General features: G+C 52.9%; 8 protein-coding genes across 8 annotated transcripts; 4 read left to right on the top strand and 4 right to left on the bottom strand.

Moving 5' to 3' along the window:
* Positions 1-844: 844 nt before the first annotated feature.
* On the bottom strand, positions 845-5,007 carry PG998_013643 (uncharacterized protein; the record flags this gene model as incomplete). The annotated part of the gene is given in 5 exon segments (XM_066880459.1): positions 845-1,654; positions 1,668-1,940; positions 2,039-2,617; positions 2,687-3,607; positions 3,661-5,007. The coding sequence occupies 5 exon segments, from the start codon at positions 5,005-5,007 to the stop codon at positions 845-847; spliced, it is 3,930 nt and encodes a 1,309-aa protein (XP_066724598.1).
* A 1,189-nt stretch (positions 5,008-6,196) lies between these two features.
* PG998_013642 (uncharacterized protein) lies at positions 6,197-7,054 on the top strand (the record flags this gene model as incomplete). The annotated part of the gene is made up of 2 exons (XM_066880458.1): positions 6,197-6,732; positions 6,811-7,054. 2 exons carry the CDS (start codon positions 6,197-6,199, stop codon positions 7,052-7,054), a joined length of 780 nt encoding a protein of 259 aa, XP_066724597.1.
* A 235-nt stretch (positions 7,055-7,289) lies between these two features.
* On the bottom strand, positions 7,290-9,291 carry PG998_013641 (ankyrin repeat and sam domain containing protein 6 protein; the record flags this gene model as incomplete). The annotated part of the gene is made up of 3 exons (XM_066880457.1): positions 7,290-7,654; positions 7,848-8,805; positions 8,866-9,291. 3 exons carry the CDS (start codon positions 9,289-9,291, stop codon positions 7,290-7,292), a joined length of 1,749 nt encoding a protein of 582 aa, XP_066724596.1.
* Positions 9,290-10,174, top strand: PG998_013640 (Asp/Glu/hydantoin racemase; the record flags this gene model as incomplete). The annotated part of the gene is made up of 2 exons (XM_066880456.1): positions 9,290-9,335; positions 9,990-10,174. 2 exons carry the CDS (start codon positions 9,290-9,292, stop codon positions 10,172-10,174), a joined length of 231 nt encoding a protein of 76 aa, XP_066724595.1.
* Positions 10,175-10,704: 530 nt separating this feature from the next.
* Positions 10,705-11,474, top strand: PG998_013639 (multidrug resistance protein MDR; the record flags this gene model as incomplete). Its single annotated transcript, XM_066880455.1, has 2 exons — positions 10,705-10,900; positions 10,969-11,474. 2 exons carry the CDS (start codon positions 10,705-10,707, stop codon positions 11,472-11,474), a joined length of 702 nt encoding a protein of 233 aa, XP_066724594.1.
* A 370-nt stretch (positions 11,475-11,844) lies between these two features.
* On the bottom strand, positions 11,845-12,511 carry PG998_013638 (uncharacterized protein; the record flags this gene model as incomplete). The annotated part of the gene is made up of 2 exons (XM_066880454.1): positions 11,845-12,254; positions 12,307-12,511. 2 exons carry the CDS (start codon positions 12,509-12,511, stop codon positions 11,845-11,847), a joined length of 615 nt encoding a protein of 204 aa, XP_066724593.1.
* A 1,413-nt stretch (positions 12,512-13,924) lies between these two features.
* PG998_013637 (uncharacterized protein) lies at positions 13,925-15,081 on the top strand (the record flags this gene model as incomplete). The annotated part of the gene is made up of 4 exons (XM_066880453.1): positions 13,925-14,158; positions 14,244-14,568; positions 14,659-14,742; positions 14,807-15,081. 4 exons carry the CDS (start codon positions 13,925-13,927, stop codon positions 15,079-15,081), a joined length of 918 nt encoding a protein of 305 aa, XP_066724592.1.
* A 150-nt stretch (positions 15,082-15,231) lies between these two features.
* On the bottom strand, positions 15,232-17,139 carry PG998_013636 (P-loop containing nucleoside triphosphate hydrolase protein; the record flags this gene model as incomplete). The annotated part of the gene is made up of 1 exon (XM_066880452.1): positions 15,232-17,139. One exon carries the CDS (start codon positions 17,137-17,139, stop codon positions 15,232-15,234), a length of 1,908 nt encoding a protein of 635 aa, XP_066724591.1.
* Between the last annotated feature and the right edge of the window lie 1,085 nt (positions 17,140-18,224).

The raw sequence follows: 18,224 nt of genomic DNA, 5'->3' as shown, positions 1-18,224 counted from the left end.
AATGATTTTAGTGGGATTGTATAAGTTGAAGTAGACTTGACAAGTTCTTGTCGGGTTCTTGAAGTTGGTATTGTGTTTGGGTGATAGAATTGACGGTGTTGAGTTGAGAGATGTTCTTGCCGAGATATGTTTCAGTGGGATAGAGGTCTGCGGCCATATATATATGTTTTGGCTACACCATAGCAACTATCGTATCATGCACCGTTTGCGATGACTTGGCCCTCGTTGAGCTGTAAGCGATATCGTGGTGTGCCAGGTTGGCCCCGCGAGACGCGAGCTTGGTCATCACCATTGGTTGAGGAATTAGACGAAGGAGAATGGAAACGTACAGTTCGTATACCCGGTGCGCCACAACTCTCATTGGCCAGACCCGAGATTCAGCTCTTGAATATTCTATGCAGTGGATTGTGTAATCGTGGTTATGTAAACCTGGGGTTTACAAGGGTTAAGGCTAAGACCGAGAACGCGAGACTAGTGACGATGTAGCGCTGACCAACCCAGGAGCCCCCTAACCGGATAGGGCGGAAGTGTCCGAAATGCTGACCTTGGTTCTGCACACAATCGTAAACTTGACCAATCAAGTTCAAGTGCTAGATAGGCGAGGATAGGTGAATATTGCCTTCTGTACCTTTATCCGCGTGTTGCACAAGCCGAGGCAGGGAAGATGTCGTTGAAGGCTTCGGGCAACACGTTGGCAAAAAGGGGTCCGAAGAGAAGCTTCAGCAGTTTAAAGTGTGGACTCAATAGTTCGGCGCTTTTATCTATGTACTCTGGTGTAATAATTCGACAGTACAATACCTGTCGTAACGGAGGTTTCGTGTGGGAATGCCCTCACTAGTGTAGTCTATGAAATATTATATGCAACGGCCCCCTGGCCTATAGGGGCATACTGGCTGCTGCCTCCGGCCGCACCATCGTATGCCGTGACCTGCTCCTGCATTCTCCTTTCCTGGTCCATCTTCCCCCCTTTTCCACCGTCATCGACGGGGATTGACTCTTCCTCTCCCACGGCAAAGATCCCGAACCGCCTGTACCCATTCTCGTTCTCAGTGCCCGCCGCCCGGCCCTCGAGATCTGGCACGAGGCCCCATCCGAGCCAGAATCTTGGTTCCCCACCGATACCAGCAATGCCGCCGCCACCGCTACTAGCCCGAAGCGCCGCCGCCAGCTCGGCCCGGGTCCGCCACTCGGCGTCGGCCGGCAGCTTGTCCAGTACGTTGCCGCCGGCGACCAAGGCCGCCACGGACGCGATGCTGGTCGGCGGCCGCGGCAGCACGTCGGTCTGGTGCATGAAGAGCCAGCCGACGACGAGCAGCACGAGGGCGGCGCCCAGCAGCGCCTCGAGAGCCCGCGTCGACGCCGCATCCTGCACCACCCGCCGCCGCGCCGACGTGTCCGTGACCGCGGCCGTGTACCGGGGCTGGGCGTCGCTGTCATTGCGCGACGCAATGGACGCTAGGGTCACGTTGGACCACTGCGCCGGGATGCGCTGCTGCGCCAGGTTCTGGGCGTGGATGACGCCGTGTTGCCACTTGATGGCGTCGGCCACCTTCTGGTCGGCGCCCGCGTCGCCGAGGTCGGACATGGGGATCGCGAAGCGCGACGAGACCAGCATGCCGAAGAAGGGCTCCAGCAGCTGGGGGTCCGTCTGGATCTTGGCCAGGGACGAGTAGATGCTGCTCACGGGGCCTATCGAGGAGTTGAGTTGGGGGGTCCATGGCCGAGAGGCGGGCCGTGTCCTCGCGGATCCGCGGGGTCTTGCCGGGTGAGGTGTCGATCTGCAGGTCCGAGCCAACAAAGGTAGTCTCGACGTCGACCCTCTCGAAGGTGACGTTGCAGCCTAAGGAGGCGAGGTGCTGCACGATGGGCTTGGCTTTGTGGTCGATTTTCCCCCAAGTGTAAAGCAGCTGGCTGCAGCCGTTTGGATTTGTACCCGCGGACTACACGAGTTCCATGATATTAGCGCAAATCAAATGGCGGCATGCCGGGGCTGGGGAGCTTTGACGACAGATGGGGGCGGGCACTGGAGATGACATACCGTATCTGATGCACTGCCGAGATATGTCGTGTTGGGGTACGTCGCAAAAAGCTGATTGTACCGAATCCACTCGTTTTTGGGTTGTAGCTGGCACTCTTCACCTTCGATCTGAACGCCCAAGGGATTTTCTTTACCCAAAATATCATAATTCAGTGTTAAGTTGATGTGGTGCTTAGCGAAAGGGTAGAGCCGACACTCCAACTTGCTCCGCACTGCCGGGACCACGGTGTCGATCGCCACGGTCGAGAAGTTGAATGTCGAGTTTGACTCCAGGGGCACGTCCGACAGAAACTGTGGGAAAGCCAGGTTCTCGTACGTGAAGGCCGGGTACGAGAGGTTACTCTCGAGGATCAACGAAGAGATGGAACTGGCAGCATCTTTGATTCCGAAAGGGGTGGTATCGAACGACTGGTTGGCGCGTAGCATGATTGTGCCGGTACTGGGGACGGCAAGAGCCTGGAACAGGGAGCCGGAGAATATGGTGAACAGGGAAGCGACCAGCAGCATTGTTGTAGTTGCGAAAGCGCCGACGTTGCATGACATTACTTCTTTGTACATGGCACGAGGCACGGACATATCCTAACAAGATCCAGAGTTAGATTGGACAACCCCTCAATTGTAGACAGGCGGACTTCGTCAAGTACTTACCAGATGATCAAGTTCCATGAACGTCTTGGTGTTCACCGTCCTTTTGAGCATCGTATATGGCGCCAGGGATCGAATCTGGAAGTCCATGGAGGAGAAGGCCATAGCTACCATACCAAAGGTGAGTGCTGGCAAGGTAGTCCACGAATAGTGTATGTAAGTATCGTTCCCAACGTCGCCCAACCCCTGTTCCCTGTTGGACTTTTGCAGCGTCAGCTCGAGCGCGAGAATCAGACCGATCAGGATCAGGCAGAAGGCTGATCGAGAAGCTGGGTGTAGTATGCCCGGATGCAGATTCCGTCTGGCGTGGACCATGGCGGGACCCTGGGGAGGCGAGTCGTCAGCGTACTGCTGTTGATCGACAATGCTAAACTCTGTCTGGTCCGTCGCGGGATTCTGGATGACCCCGGACTGGAACTTATGCCGGTCGAGCCCCTGCACGAGGGATTTCTCGTCTGCAGCACCGAGGTCGCGAAGTCTGGCCTGCAGTGCGTGGCTGTGGAGAAGGAGCGACGCCACGTCCGGGATGTTGCTCGGGTTTCGTGGAAGGATGCCTTGCTTCGGGACGGTGAACAATAAGATAATCGAGAGGACCAAGCAAGCAATCACTAGTCCCGCCATCCATTGGGCAGCCCAGCCGCGCACGACGAGCCGGTTGGCATTGAAGATGGCAGTTCCCGTGATATCGATGGATGCGGGCTCCATAAGCGACTGCTTGGCGACAATGGCGGAAATCTGGCGGTAGTAGCCCTCAGCAACCTGCTTCAGGAAGCCTGGATCGAACAAATCCGAGGGCTGGGCCGTTGTGTCGGGGCCAAGCTGGCTGTCTATGGCTAGGGCAAAGGCCGTGTCCGTATCGACCTGGGTTTTCGAGATATTGGTGCCACGGCCCCAAGCCCCTCCTGACTCGAATGAGTTTGAAAGCTGTCGTATTATAAGTATATGGGCTGCCAAGACGTCAATCGCAAGTTTCTTACCGCGCTGTATTGAGCTTCCACCATAGCCCAGGGATGGAGGGAGTTTAGCGTCCGGTTGGTGCCGCCTGGAGCCAGTTCGACGCTTTGAGTTTGGGTGCCGTTTCGGACCACATCGACCCGGCTGATCGTATATGTAGGGACGCAGAGCATCTGGGCGCTTCGGTTCAGCTTTGCCGCTAAAGCATGCACGGGATGGCCGGTGTAGTCCGTCGTGTTCCTCGAATAGTCCACGGTATAAGTAAGATTTCCAAACATGACGAGGATTCTGGCCCCTGATTCGTCTTGAGAGCCGTCGCATTGCGTTTTGGCAAACCTACCAAAGGGGACGTTGGACGAGTTTTGCTTGCTACCCATCTCGGCAATCCACGAGGGACCACCAAGCTTTAGAAGCTTGATATTGCAGCCCGGAGAGGTGATGGTCAGGTTCAAAGTGGAGTCTTTCAAGCGTGGATCCATAGGTCTAGATCCTGTCATGATCACGTCGGCCGGAACGCAGTCGAGGCCGTTCGTGAATCCATCCACCGTCACCCGTGTCTGGGCAGAATCCGGGAGATTCGTCAGTACGGACTGGAAAGCGTAGTCTTTGGACATGCCATTCGGATAGGTGAGGTTCCTCCCGATGAGACCCTTCATGACATAGTAGGACATGGTCCCTGTCTTGGACAGCCGGGCGTTGTTGTCCGAGAAGGTGTTTTGCACTACCATCGGATGGGCGCCCAGTTGGACTTCAGTCCATGAGAGGGTGATCAGACCAGTCGAGATAACGATGAGGATTTTGAGTAAGACCGAAACCGCGCAAGTGATGGAGACGGTCCAGTCCTTGTTACGCAGAGCCTTGAAAACAGCGAAGAGCTGGAAGTCGGAAATGTAGTCCAGCAACAGTGTCTTTTTTGTGTCGACAGGATCCTGCATCAGCCGTCTCCAGGGTGCGACGAGCTTGCTCTGATACTCTGCTCGCGCCCAAACGGCCGCCACCAAGGTGAGGAAGGCGATGGGGCCATACGTCCATAGGTAGTGTTGATCGGGATGGCTTGTGGCGATGCCATATGTCTTGTTAGACACGGCAAGCAGGGCCTCTATAGCGGCAATGATGAGAACAAAGGTGCCAATGAAGCCGGCGATGACGAGACGCTGGAGATAGCTCGGCCGCCACGGCAGCTGTGTGTTTGTGAACATGGTCTCGGCGCCCTTGGTCTCGAAAGGCTGAAAGGGCGGATACTCGGACTGGGGCTCAGCTTGCACCGTCTCATACGGATGATACCCAGGCCATTTGTATGAGGGTATGATTGATTTCGTTGGGGGTGGCACCGCTGGTTCCTGCCCCTCTCGGCCCCGGGCGGCCTCCATTGTCCACTAAGACCGGCCGTTCGGCCACGGCTTCATACGGAACGGGGTGAGTTGAGATGAGCTTTGGGTTCCCCGAATGCAGAAATGGAGTCTGGCTTGGGTGCTATCTTCTACCGTAGCCTCGGCGAGAAGTGATGGCGTTGGGAGGAGGATTTGGTTGTTTACAGCAAAGCGTCCGACGGCGGTTATGAAATTGCGGCTGAGGCAGAAACGCTCCGTGAAACACTCAAGGCACTGGGGGATCCAAGTGCTTGCAGATTTCAGACCCGTAAAAGGCAACAACAAACACACGCTATTACCAATCAGCTTGTAGCTCGTGGCGAAATTGCGATAGGCGAGTAAGCACTAGTCGTCCTGGCCCTATTTTTGGCTAATCGCGATCATGCCCGACACACGACACATTTTCACCGCTGACCGCTGTGGTGTCCAGTCTTGAAAAGAAACTAACAAATGCCCGTGTTGCTGGCAAGCTGGCTAAGTCGTGTGGCGCAGTTGAGGACTTGATTTGCTGTGCATCGCATTTGCCATCGTGGGGAATCCCGAAAGCCGGGGCTGGGGCTGCGATCGGGAAACTTCGCGATTCCGGCCAAACCCCTGAATCTGAATCTGTGGGAGGGCCACTAGCCTAGCCTGTCTAGCCTGCTGAGCCTTCATTGGTTGGCGGCCAGGCCCAGGAGCCACAATATAAAGCCTCGGTTTTGGAGCCTGCAAATCATGAGAGGTTCTGAATGAATTGTACTGATCTGGCGTCTAAAAACCAGCGTTGTTGAAGCGTTGGCGACAAGAGCACTGCCAAGGGCTTGGGAGGTTAGAAAGAGATGACTACAACTGAAGTTGGGTAAAACATATTAGAAATCGTTGGTTCTTGTGTATGTAACTGAGAATAATGTGTATCATAGAGATTTGACTGTTCAATGTGTTTGGTTCTTCTCATCAATTCCCTATAAATGATGAACTTTAAAAAGATGACACAATATTGTCTTGTGTCGATCAAAGCTTAACGTAGCCAGCGAGCGTTACGGAGAATATTCTGCCTCCCTTTCTCCGTTATGCTCATAGTGACTCTTTCATATATATTTAATGACCTCTCATGCCACCATAGCCAGAAGTAAATCGCCGTGGCCCTTCCCTTTGTTTTTGTTACTCATTCTCTACATGTCCATCTCCCAATAGGAGACATTTCGACAACATGGCATCGTTTCTTCAGGGCCTCAAGGATACCCTGCTGATGAAAACGAGCGACAAGAAACAATTCAACGAAATCAAAGTGGAAACGGATATCATATATGCACAGGGAACCTTCAAAGTCGTCTTCAGAGCCCAGTGCATTGAGGGGCCCAACAAAGGTTTCCACTGCGTCGTCAAATATTTCAAGCCGAGTCCCATATCTTTCGGGGATCAGTTGAAGAATGAGTTGCGTGTAGTCGAGGCCGCCAAGAAAATCGTCCAAGTATGGAACCAGTCCATGCACTTCAAGGAGCTGCCCCATCGTGTTATTGTTGTTACGCCCCAGGTCATGGTCGAAGACGGGGACCAGGGCTTACCTTGCCTGCTCGAACCCCTAATACGGGGCTATCGAAAGCACAACAACAATGGGGGCTGGGCTAGTTCTTCGCACGACCTGTGGAATGCTGCATTGCAGGCTTTGAGCCACTTTTCCTTCCACGCGTCGCATGGTAAGGTCGTGCTGTGTGACATCCAAGGCGGTGCTATCGCTGAAGGATAGTAAGTGCCCCAGAAATCACTCACATGCCGTCTTTCCAGAAATTACGACATTTATTTGGTGGCTAACGTTTGACATAGTCTGATCACAGACCCGGCCCTCCTATCTACTAATGAAGGCAAATACGGCCCAACAGATCTTGGGTGGGAGGGTATCGAAAAATTCTTCAAGAAGCATCGTTGTACGCGCTTTTGCAAGCCTCATTGGTTAACACCAGCGAAACTCCAAGGTGTGAACGTGGGACCCCGTTGGAAACAACCAGCACCCGTCATGGCTGCTCGTGGCAAAGATGACCCCCGCTGGAAGAGGCCAGCGTCATGGTAGTTTGAGAAAAGGGACTGAACAATATGTGGACGGAATACTTGCAGCAGTGTTAATGCAAATAGTTAGAGGAAGGAAATAGAATCACTTCCAATATCCCTACCCAGCAGTTTCAATTCTTGCCTCTTCTCCGTAGATCCCTTGTGCTCAGACACCACTTTGGAGGAATACCACCAATACCGCAGAATAGCTTCGCGGGTGTCAGTGACAGTACGTCCCCCATTAGGAGTTGGTCCACTTACCCAGCAGTTGCTGCCTGAATCTCGAATGGCTTCGCCGAGGTGCATGTTATGATGACCCCTAGTCGCTTATCCATGTTCTCCGTTTTGGCAAGGTCCCATAATGGAAGAATGAACATGGCCGTTGCTATGATCAAAATGACCACAGCAGCGATGGAATCTAACGGCTCGTCTTTGCCATACCTATTTGTCTTGTCGGGGCCCGCCCGCTCCCCTAGGAGGCCGTAAAACCCCCAAGTCGGAGACAGCACGTAATTCTCATAGCGTAAACGTAGCCACAAATTTCGAGAGTTGGTGGCGGTGATGAGATCCTTCGCCCTGGCCGGGAAAAGACTCTTGCCATGCGGGTCTGGTGTACGGGTTGCTGTTATACCGGTTACCTTCTGTGGCTCTCATCGCTCTCTATAGCTATTTGTCGAAATACAAATTGGAATGCAATGATTCTAAATTTAGACTGACGTGGTATAATTTGCTTTTATCGATTCATCAGTTTGTGCCGTTTAGCAGCTTTAACAGTCTGGTATAGTGACTGCGGGCTGTGGCCTTTACCCTCGCACCAACATTTCCATATCCCTTGAGTGGCGTCCGGCGAAGCTGGCCTGGACTATGGTCAAAACGCTGGGGGAGAGTCGAGTCGGCTAGATTCGACTCTGTTACTTGGGCGCCCGCCACCCTTGTCTCCTCATTCAAGGTATTTTCAAACACAGACATTCGCGGGCGGGCAATCGGTTGGCTGTTCATCCAATCAGAGTAAACCGTGACGACGAATGGCAAGGAGCCTTGATATCCTGCATTGATTGCTGCAGTCTCCAATAGGGGTGAATCATCAATCATGCACTTGAGAAACTCCTCCTGTGTGTCCTCGCAACAGACCTCGATAACCCTGACGGCGAATGCCGTAGGGTCTGATATGCCCTGGAACAATCGGAAAAGCGAGAATGCTGGTATTTCGTCTCGTGATCTCGTTTGATGCAGGAGATGACAACGATGTGCATCGCCGAAAGCCAAAAGTGACACTAGTCGTCCGACAACCTTCTGAAAGGAGCATCCGTAGTCAATCGATAGGTTAGGAGCATCAGAAGCAATACCCAATAACGCATAGACTCGATCGTGTTCGCGGGTAGCCTCGCTTTCATTGAATTTGCCAAGCAGCGTCAATAACCTACGATCATCGTTCCACCACGACTCTCTGCGTAGGGGTCCGGGCATGATGTCAAGAACTGCTTGCGCGTGGGGATCCGGCCGCAATTCCATGAGGAACGGCATGACTGAGAAGACACTGGACGAAATACTTCTAGTGCCACAAAGTACGTGGGCGGCTCGGGCGCTGCCGACTTCTTGAATGATCCAGACTCGTTTGAACCACGTGTGTTTGACCACGTAGCCTAGAACCGAACGGAGATAGGCAATGTGGGTTTCGCCGAGTTGCAAGACTACCAGGCGCCACGCGGAACGCAGATTCTGCAGAGACTTGGCACGTCCTCTTGTCTGCTCCTCTAATAGAGTCATGGCATTCTGAACGAAAGTGCTTAGCGAGTGATGGTTGAATCGGCCTAGATTGTTTGGGTAACGTACCATCAAGCTATCAGTGTCTTCCAAGGCGGGACCCAGCCAGATGAGGACCCTTTCCGCCTTCTCGTACACGTCTTTCATCTGCCCGACCTGGTGACCCTTTTCTCGGTCATCCGCCTGATTGATACAAAGAGCGTCGATCCAAAGGTACCTAGGCTCGTGCTTCAATCGTAAGATGGCCAAAGCATCAAACAGATTATGTGTTACTGACTTCTTCCGTCCGTCAAGTAGGATATGGGGCAAACTGTACGAGTACTCTTCGCCCCATGTGTATGACAGGGCCTCATACGGTATACGATCTCCATCGCCGAGAGAGCATTCCACGACGTCGCAACAGATTGTGTCGGATAGGGGTCCTTCGCAAAGGCGGAGGAGGCGTATCGCGCCTTTAGACTCGTCGAGGGGTGTGTAGACGTGGAAATTTGCCATGCTCTCGACCGTCAGACAGAGCTGGCTGATGTTGAGCTGGAAGAGTAAGCTCAAAACCGAAGCGCTCTGATTCACAGGCAGCTGATATATAGACTTACACATACCCCGCAGCACAACCTTGCATTAGAGGCCCGGCTGCAGCAGCTCTTACGTTTACAAAAATCGTTGTTTATTGGCTGCCGAGAGTGTGGCTTACACCGAAAGGACAAGGCGGAAACCTAGAGAAAACATCGATTTCTACACGTTCACCCATGAATGATTGAACATGGTTATGTCGGTGTTTGTGGGGCCCTGGGCTTGCATGCTCACAAAGTAGCGTATTTGCTGCTTCTGCAGAAAGGACCCTGAAAGATACAGCTCGCTAGACCATTTGTAACTGGGGCTATCTTGGCTAGGACCCGACTTGCCGGCGCATGTCAACGGTTCGACAAGAAACGTTTTTTTGCGCCAGCCCATCCACACGAAGGCTCTATTTGCAGTGTGTAGGTGGTAGAAGGCCAGGTGATAGGGGATGGATGGATGCATAGGCGCCAATGTATTGAACGATGCTGCATCGAATGGTAGACCGCTGAAATAAGGGGTGAAGTTGTCCTTGCGTCGTATTTTAGGTATAACCACATCATCAATGTGCCCAGGATAATAGGGAATGACAGCGGAGCATTGAAGTTGATCAGAACAGACTCTCATACTCGCTACAGTGAAGACACTGGGTCTCCTCGGGGGCATGAAGGGCGGCCTGCACCCGGCGCCGTGCATCATGTACTCTTTCGACTTCGCGCGCATCGAAGCGCTGCAACACGCCGGCGAGTGGGCCATCGAAGAGGTTGACCGAGACCAGGAGAGACAGGAGGACATGTTGGACAACGAAATGGCAAAAGCCTAATCATGGAAATTGGAGTCTCGCCCTTTCCCGTCGGGAAACGAAACAATTGGTTCAGCCTGTCTTGAGGAATTCTTCAGATGTTCGATGCTCTGACAGCTAGAGTGGAAACAGGGGTTGCATTACAGCGGGGTGACTCGGCTTGTTAGCGCTTATCCATGCAATGCGTAGCTTGTAGGTAGCAGCCAGAGCGGGCGGTTGGCGGCTGAGCAAAGGGAATGGGGCAGAATGGGAGACTTTAAACTCCACTGACAGTTCGTGAGCCCCTGACGCGCAGAGTGTCTCAGGACATCGAAATCAGACAGAATGCGCTGTTCAGTCTTTTCTTCTTTTCTTCTTTTTCCCCTTTCTTCTCTTCTACCTCTCGTTCAAAGCAGCACCGTTGACGGTTCAGTTCTCAACTTCTTTTCTTCGCCCCTCCCTTTTCTTCGTTCGCTTCTCACATTCTCTTCTTTATCTCCGCTAGTCGGCAGAATCCCATCCGTTCATTCACTTCTCCCAAAAACTCCGAAACTCGCACCCAAAAATAAACCATGGATCCCCATTTCTGCCGCCATGCCGACAGCACGCTCGGGCCCGTCATTCCCGCCGGCTGCCGGATGGCCTCGGGTTCGGGCGACAGCTTCGACTTCACCCTCCTTTTCGAACAGGTCGCTCTCACCATTGTGCCGTGCGGCATCTTTTTGACCGGTGCTCTCTTGCGAGTGCGGGACCTGCACCAGGCCCGCCGTGTTTCGGAACTCGACTGGAAGCACCAGGCCAAGCTCACCATAGCTTCCATCTACGCCGTCTTGAAGCTGGCCGTCGTCGTGTTGTGGGCTTTGCCCTCCTCGGGACTCCCCTGACCGGTGTCTCGGTCGTGTCCACCGTCTTCCCCCTCCTGGTCGCCGTCTCGCTGCCGGCCCTCTCCCACTACGAGCACACCCGGACCGCCAAGCCCTCCAATCTGCTGTCGGCCTACCTCAACTTCACCTTCATGTTCGACGCCGCCATCGCCAGGACTCTCTGGCTTACCCAGAAGACTTCTTCTTCTTGCATTGCGCTCCCTGCCGTCTTCACGACCGCTTTGCTTGTCAAGGGCGCGCTGCTCTTGCTCGAGGCGTGCACCAAGACAGCCTTGACGCCCTCGCGCGGGAAGGCATCACCGCCCGAGACCCTCGGCTCCGTCTACTTCCAGGGTTTCTTCGGATGGGCCGCACCTCTGGTTCGGTCGCGATCCAGGGGTGCGATTGACCTTGAGGATCTAGAGGCTCTGGACGGTGCTGCGTCTGAGAAATCAGACAGCACTTTATCCAAGGCCTAAGCGCTGCATAAAGCCGGCTCGGTATTTTGACCCAATTGGGACTCACCGTCCGGCGGATAAGACCGATGGCCATCGGATCTCGAGTACTTTTGTACGCAATTGGGACCACGGTACAATCGATGATTATAACTTATGTATTACGTCCAGCAACATCTTTATTAAGGGAACCCCACCGATTACGATAAAGTAAACTGCAGCGCTGACAATGAATTGCGATTTTCAACTACTTTCCAACGTGTTTCTGAGTTACCTTGTCATTGCCGTATCTGACTTTTCACTCTTTGCGTCGAGCCACGCCTCCATGCTTCATACTGAAGGCCTGACGCATCGCAGATATCTCAAATAGCATGGTAAAACGACAGGCTAGCACCTACGTGGTGTAGCGAATAACTACCTGAAGCGCATCCTGGGTTCCTGCGAAACGCAGACTTGAGAGCAAAAGTGTCCCAAAGATGATGTGCACCAAGACCGATGTGCTGACGACCCAGGAACAAAAGATTTCGTGTTTGAGCTTGGGGAATACCACTAACTGGAGGGCCTGCAGCGTCGGCGGCACGTGCACCTGGCGACGAGCAAACGCAAAGATCTTGGCTGGCAGCTTCCAAGTCCATTCCCCCCACGCTGCTTTTTCTTGTGCTTCGTGTGAATGTTCGTTAGCATCGTCATCACCAAGCCGCCACACTTGAAGCCGCAATAGTAAGACGCCGAGGCAGTGAATGGGAATAACCAGAAGACCCAATAGCAGAACGACCAGGGAACTCTCGGGCATGAAGGTGCACACTGCATAGCACCATTCTTCTGGTGCCCACTGGCACTGCGTATCGCAACTGACGTTCAGTTATGTGCAGCGATCCCAGAGGGTCAACAGGAAGTTCAAAGGCCCGGCCCATCCAGACACTTGGGCTGCCGAGTCCCAGTAACAGGGAAAGCAGAGGCCGTTGTCCCACGACAGCCACCATGGCCAGCTCGCTGGTGTTGGACCCGAGGAACACCAGTATTGTCGGCGTCAGGCCTAGCAACACGCTAGCGGTAGACATTTTGGACTTGATGAACTCGGATGTGTTGTTGAGCAAGCAGCCCACGACCGGCTGCGTCAACTAGAGCGAAACAGAAAAATGTGAGCTTATATAGGCGGACACAAGGCTATCAGGGAGAGAGGGCCTAGGAGATGATGCCAGTGCTTTTTGGACATGGAAGAGTCGATTAAGCCGCCATCCAGCCAATCTATGTTGCTGTAGTCCTTGACGCCTGCCTTGTACTTCTCACACTGCCCCGAGCAGTCATTCCGTATAAGGGTCTCGAAAGTTAGGCGAAACTACGGAAACCAGCTTTGGAACTTGCTGGTCTTCTTGGTAGTCACAACCACTGGAGCCAAGTAAAGTAGTGCACACAGCAGCGTGAGCCGGGAGCAACGGCATGTTGGGGCCAACATTGAGTTGTCACTGCCCAGGTGGCACAGGGGTTAGACAGCAGTGCGTGGTTCCCATCCATATGCCGATATCAGTGAGATATCGCCCTAAATGGAAAAGGACAAGACGGCGCGTTCAATGGAAGAAAATTCATTTAAGGGGCCGATCAGCGCCCCACATTGAAGCGTGTTGTTGAATAGCGTTGTGGCATCCCTGCTCCTTATTACGTGCCGATCAAAGTGAAGCCTGCACTATTTATAGATTTATTTGTACTTTGTTATGGCTACCGTAGAGCGATGGCCAGGACTGCACGACGATGCTCGGCTATAAAATACCAGGCAGCTATTCCCAGATGTTACCGACTGTCTCTATCGAACAGGGGGCTGGCAAAGTGCTTTGGCTATAATGCTTTGGACGAGGATGGCGCTGGCAGCGGATCATATCTTGCGACCTAGGGAAAGCACAGCCGGGGTACCACGGCCTCGAAATCGTAAAGTAAGGCACCGAGTAGGAAAGTCGACACTCTTCACGACAGCCTAGCCGATCACGCTCCGTCGTCATTCAGGATGCGCGCGTGTCTGATGTCAGAACCCGGACCGTGCCGCATGCGCCCCTGTGCTGTGATGTCAATCAATTACCGCCACAGTAGAAACCACTGCTCATCACCAAAACTCAGGCACTTGAAGGATCGCCCCGCAGAAAGACCCGAATGGCCAAGCAGTCGTTCAAAGGCCCAGGGGAACGGACGACGGAGATGGAACCCATGAATACTCGCCTCAATCCTAACCACACTTTTCCTGCTGAAACCATTTTTTCAATCTAATATTAGACAATGAGCTACTGAATTCCATGACGAAGCCCAACTGGCAGATTGGTAGGCTGGGATACTAAACTGCATTTTCTGTATATTTAAACGTGGCACCACCGTTGTCTTAAACTGCGACGTGGACTGATATTCTCTCCATCGTAGTTAGGAGTACAAAACTTATAGGAGTTGATTCTTGCATTTCCATTCATCTAGGCAGTTTTAGCTTATCCACAATGCGTTTCGTTACCGCTCTGGGCGTGGTATTCGCTGGCCTCCATGGCATAAGCGCCGGTCCCACTGGTCTTCAAGTTCGCGACAAGAACCAACCTGATTCTCAAACCATGAAAAGCTTCGAGCAGACAGGCCACTGCATGAACTATTACACGGGCAAAAAGGCCTACCCGAACAAGGGAATGGAGCCATGTGTCAAGTACTGTGAGGCCCACGGTGGACATGGATATGTAGGGGTAAGCACTCTCTTGGTGGGTGGACTACGAGTCTCCCCGACTTTTCTTCTCCCTCCCCCTCTTGCCCAGGCTAACATTGCATCAGTGCGACGTGGGCCAGTTTTCCGGTACGGCCGAAGAGGTAGACAAGAAGGCAAAGAGCCAAGGCCTGCCGCCCGCCAAGGATGACGACGGCAACCCCTGGTTGCCCGGAAAGTGCAAGTGCGAAGATAAGGGGTTAGAAGCCTTCGCCGACGAACTCATCAATCTCGTTGCCAGAGCGCTGTCCAAGCTGGATAACGTCATCTGTGCCGTCCTAGTCTCCGCCTTCAAGGAGATCGCCGAGATCGGTCTGGAGTTCGTCCCGGGCGGCTCGAGTGTCAAGGTTGCCAAGGCTATCAAATACGCAAAGTCTGCGTATCAGAACGGAAGTAAGTATAATTGCTCTCGGGGTTTCATGTTCCCATTCTCCATCTGAAATCACTTTGGGGCGAGTTACTGATTAACCTTCTCGTGATTAGTGAAAGCTGAAGAGTTTTACACGGATTGGGTTGGCCAGGCCTGCTGTGTCCCTGGCTGGAACTTCAATCTAGAACAGCAGTTTAGTAAGTTGAATCAGCTGGATCCTTCATCACGGCTACGTGGCTAAGTTTACTTTTCCCTAACTAGCTGATCTGGCCCTCGCCCCATCCGAGATGATGGAAGGGAAGTCGACCGGATGTGTACGCAAGGATAAGGATAAATGCAAGAAGGTTGATGAGAAAAAGAATCTCAATACGGGCGACAAGATCCACAAGGGGAAGAAAGAAGGTGGAAAGAAGAGGGCCGACAAGAAGGGTGGCGGCAAGGGCAAGAAGAAGCCTGGCTCGAAGGATGATGAAGAGCTCAAGTCCTGCAACCGCAAGCGCGATTACCTGGTTCCATCAGGCTGGGTGTCATACTAGAATCGCTTGGGTTGTAGAGGCGGGACGACGGGTCGTGATTGGACATATCTTAAGCAATTTGACGAAACTAGACAGTCACCGTGCTATCATTGCAATCTTTTCATTCCTTCGCACAAATTCGTGTCATGCATATTCTGCCCTGAGACGCCACTATGTGAACGATGCATGATCCCCATCCCGCTTGTCACTTCCCAACACCATCTCAAAATCTCGTCGCACCGCCATGACAGTGTCGATATGCTTGAATTGCAGTGGCTCCGCTTTGGAACGAGCAAACGTGCTCGCTGTTGCCAACATGTTTGCAATCTCACGACCGTTCAAGTCCTCAGAGGCAAGGCGGTCAAGCTCATCTCCGAGACGCGCATCGACCTGCTCCTTCGGAAGACGGTGGATGATGTGGCTCCATATGGCGCGCCGTGCTGCTTTTCCCGGTGTCTGGTATCCAAGAGCCAAGTGCACTCTCGATTTCATCGCTGTATCAAAAACATGAATGCGGTTCGTAGTCAGAAACACGATGCCCGAAAAGTATTCGAGATGCCGTAGGAAGACTGCAACCAGTGCGTTGCGTGCCTGGTGAGCGGAAGAGCCGTCTTGTCTGGCTTCGAGGAAAACGTCGGCCTCATCCAGTAGAACCACTGCTTTCCAGGTCGTTGCTAGCTGCAAGACCCGAGCTAGGCGCTGCTCGAAATACCAGGGACTGTCGTGTTTGTTCAGTTCCGACATGGAGCAGCTGAGGAGAGCCTTGCGTGAGAGCTCGGCGGCACACTCGGCAGTCAATGTTTTGCCCGAGCCGGGTGGGCCATGAAGTAGGATGACCAGACCCTTCCCCTTCTGCTCGGCCCGGTCGCGGTCATGGTTGGCGAAGTCATGCGACGAGACTAAAGCTTGGACAAGCATCTTCTGGTTCGTCGGCAGCTCAAGATTCGACATGGGGTCCGTTCCCCAAGTTGCTTCTCGCACATTGGACACGAGGTACCGGCACCATGTTTTACGACCACATGAATACCCAAAGACATAAGGAGGACACTCAGCCATATCGAGCATAGACTCATCCTTTGGCGTTGATTCTCCCATGCCGTAATTGTCTTCAAGGTATGAGGCCAAGTCAAAAACAACTCGGCCTTTTTCGGCATACGAGCACCAGACTTGCCAGTAGGACGACTGCCTAGGATCGAAAAAGTCAGGTGGCACTTCCTTGAGGTACTCTGCAGGTCCGTCATAGTTTTGAACCGAAATGCTGCTGCTGAGTGACATCCAATTTTTGCCCCTAGTACGAAGACGCTGTTCTAACGCCCCATCCTCAGAATAATACCTCCGCGGGTAGACAGGGAGCTTGGTGATGTCTTCGGGATGTCCCTGGCCAAAGTTTTCTTTCTGATAAATCTTCATTATGTGTTCCATATCACCGATACTTTTGCCATCATGACCGGCGTACGCACCGTGTACCTGGAGCCACTTCCCGTCACGGTGGTTCTCGTGGTACGCAGTTTTGATAACTCTCAGCAACCATGGATGAGAGTTGAAGAGCGTGACGATTGGAAACCCAGGTTTGAACAAGAGCCAGGAATTCTCGAATTCGCAGCGGCCGCAGGCAAATTGCTGTTCGATTGATCGTTTGGAGTTGCCCATCTCCGCCTCCATGAATTCGAAGAATAGACTGAGGTGCATCCGCGCGTCATCTTCTTCGTCACACAGGCACGTCTTGTAGACATCTATGTCTTCCCAGTGATGGTAGAGCATCTGGAAAGGGCTGGGCATGGTGAAAGGCTCCTTGAAATCGGAAGGCACTGTTGGATAGCTGCCTACAGAGTCTCTCAGAGCTTTCAGTATATGGTGTGAGTTGACGGTGAGATGAGTCGAGACCAACCGGCCCTTTCTGTCGAATTCTCGCTCGACAACCAGGGCATGGTTTCTTGAGTCATCCCCTGAGTGGTAATCAGTGGCTTCCGCAGCAACACGGCTTTTGTGCCCTTTCCCGTCTTCGCGGGTATGCCAAGTCTTGATTGCGCATTTTAATTCTGAGTCGGCGTGCGAACCATCGGCAATTTGATGATGCATAGCGACTGGAAATACAGAGATATATCGAGCCTGGATGGGGAGGACTTGAGATGACGTTGCGAAAGAAGCGGCAGAATAAGTAGGTCGGCTTTGTGATGATTAGGGCAGCAGAATCTCGCGGGACCGCGCAATGGGGCACACTTGTGTAGGGGAACAGACCCGGATGAAATGGCGAAGATACCTTATATATATACTACTATTCCTCGTGATTAACGCATGAGGTACACCATTCACTCATGATATCAGGGATGTGTATTAGAAGTATTACTAAGTATATTTCAAGCTGTGCATCTACAATAGACACATTTCTATACATTATGCATTGAGTGTATAACACCAGCCTCATAGGCTCAACTAGAGGCAGAGATGCGTCATTTGACATGGTCCGGCTGTGCAGCCTTTGGCCCAGGCTGTGCAGTCAAAAATGAAACCCGCCGTGATTTAGGCAAAATGTCGACTTGACGGCGACGAGGCTATGATAGATCAAAAGCCGCACAATCCATTACAAACCGCATTTGCGATCTGAGGAGGAGAAGTATGACGCAGCGGGGACGATGGGAAAGAAGTTGCGCATGCGCACATGCCGGAGAGACCGGCAGCCACGTAGACTCTGCTGACCCAATGTCACCCACACATCTGCCTTTTGGGCAAGGAGAGGAGGGGTGGGAATGGGGGCGGAACGCATCGTAAGGCAACCCGGAGGCAGAATCACCTAGTCTGCCAGGCGCACTACTTCTCATATTGGAATTATCGTTTGCTAATCATGTTGATCTCTGTGTTGAGAGGATATGCAGTGCTCAACTGCCGGCAGCGAGGCGCTTCTCAAAGCCGACAATGACGTCGAGGGACTCAACACAATAAAGCTGGCCCAGCTCTAGCATGTTGCTCGTGTCGCCACTCCTGATCGGCACACCATCGCCCATTGAATACTTCTTATTCTTCTGCGGTCGTCTAAACACCAACTTGCGCCCACCATTGGCCAGTGTTACAGCCAGAGTCGATCCGGGCTTTTCAGAACACCATGGCAGGGGTTGGAGGTGGCTACCAGGGGCTAAGTGATTAGTAACCCCATTTTATTCGTCCAT

Source organism: Apiospora kogelbergensis (assembly GCF_038363985.1).
Source record: "Apiospora kogelbergensis strain CBS 113332 chromosome Unknown utg000009l_segment0_segment0, whole genome shotgun sequence".
Classification (NCBI taxonomy): domain Eukaryota; kingdom Fungi; phylum Ascomycota; class Sordariomycetes; order Amphisphaeriales; family Apiosporaceae; genus Apiospora; species Apiospora kogelbergensis.
This window is presented reverse-complemented; position numbering and strand designations above follow the sequence as displayed.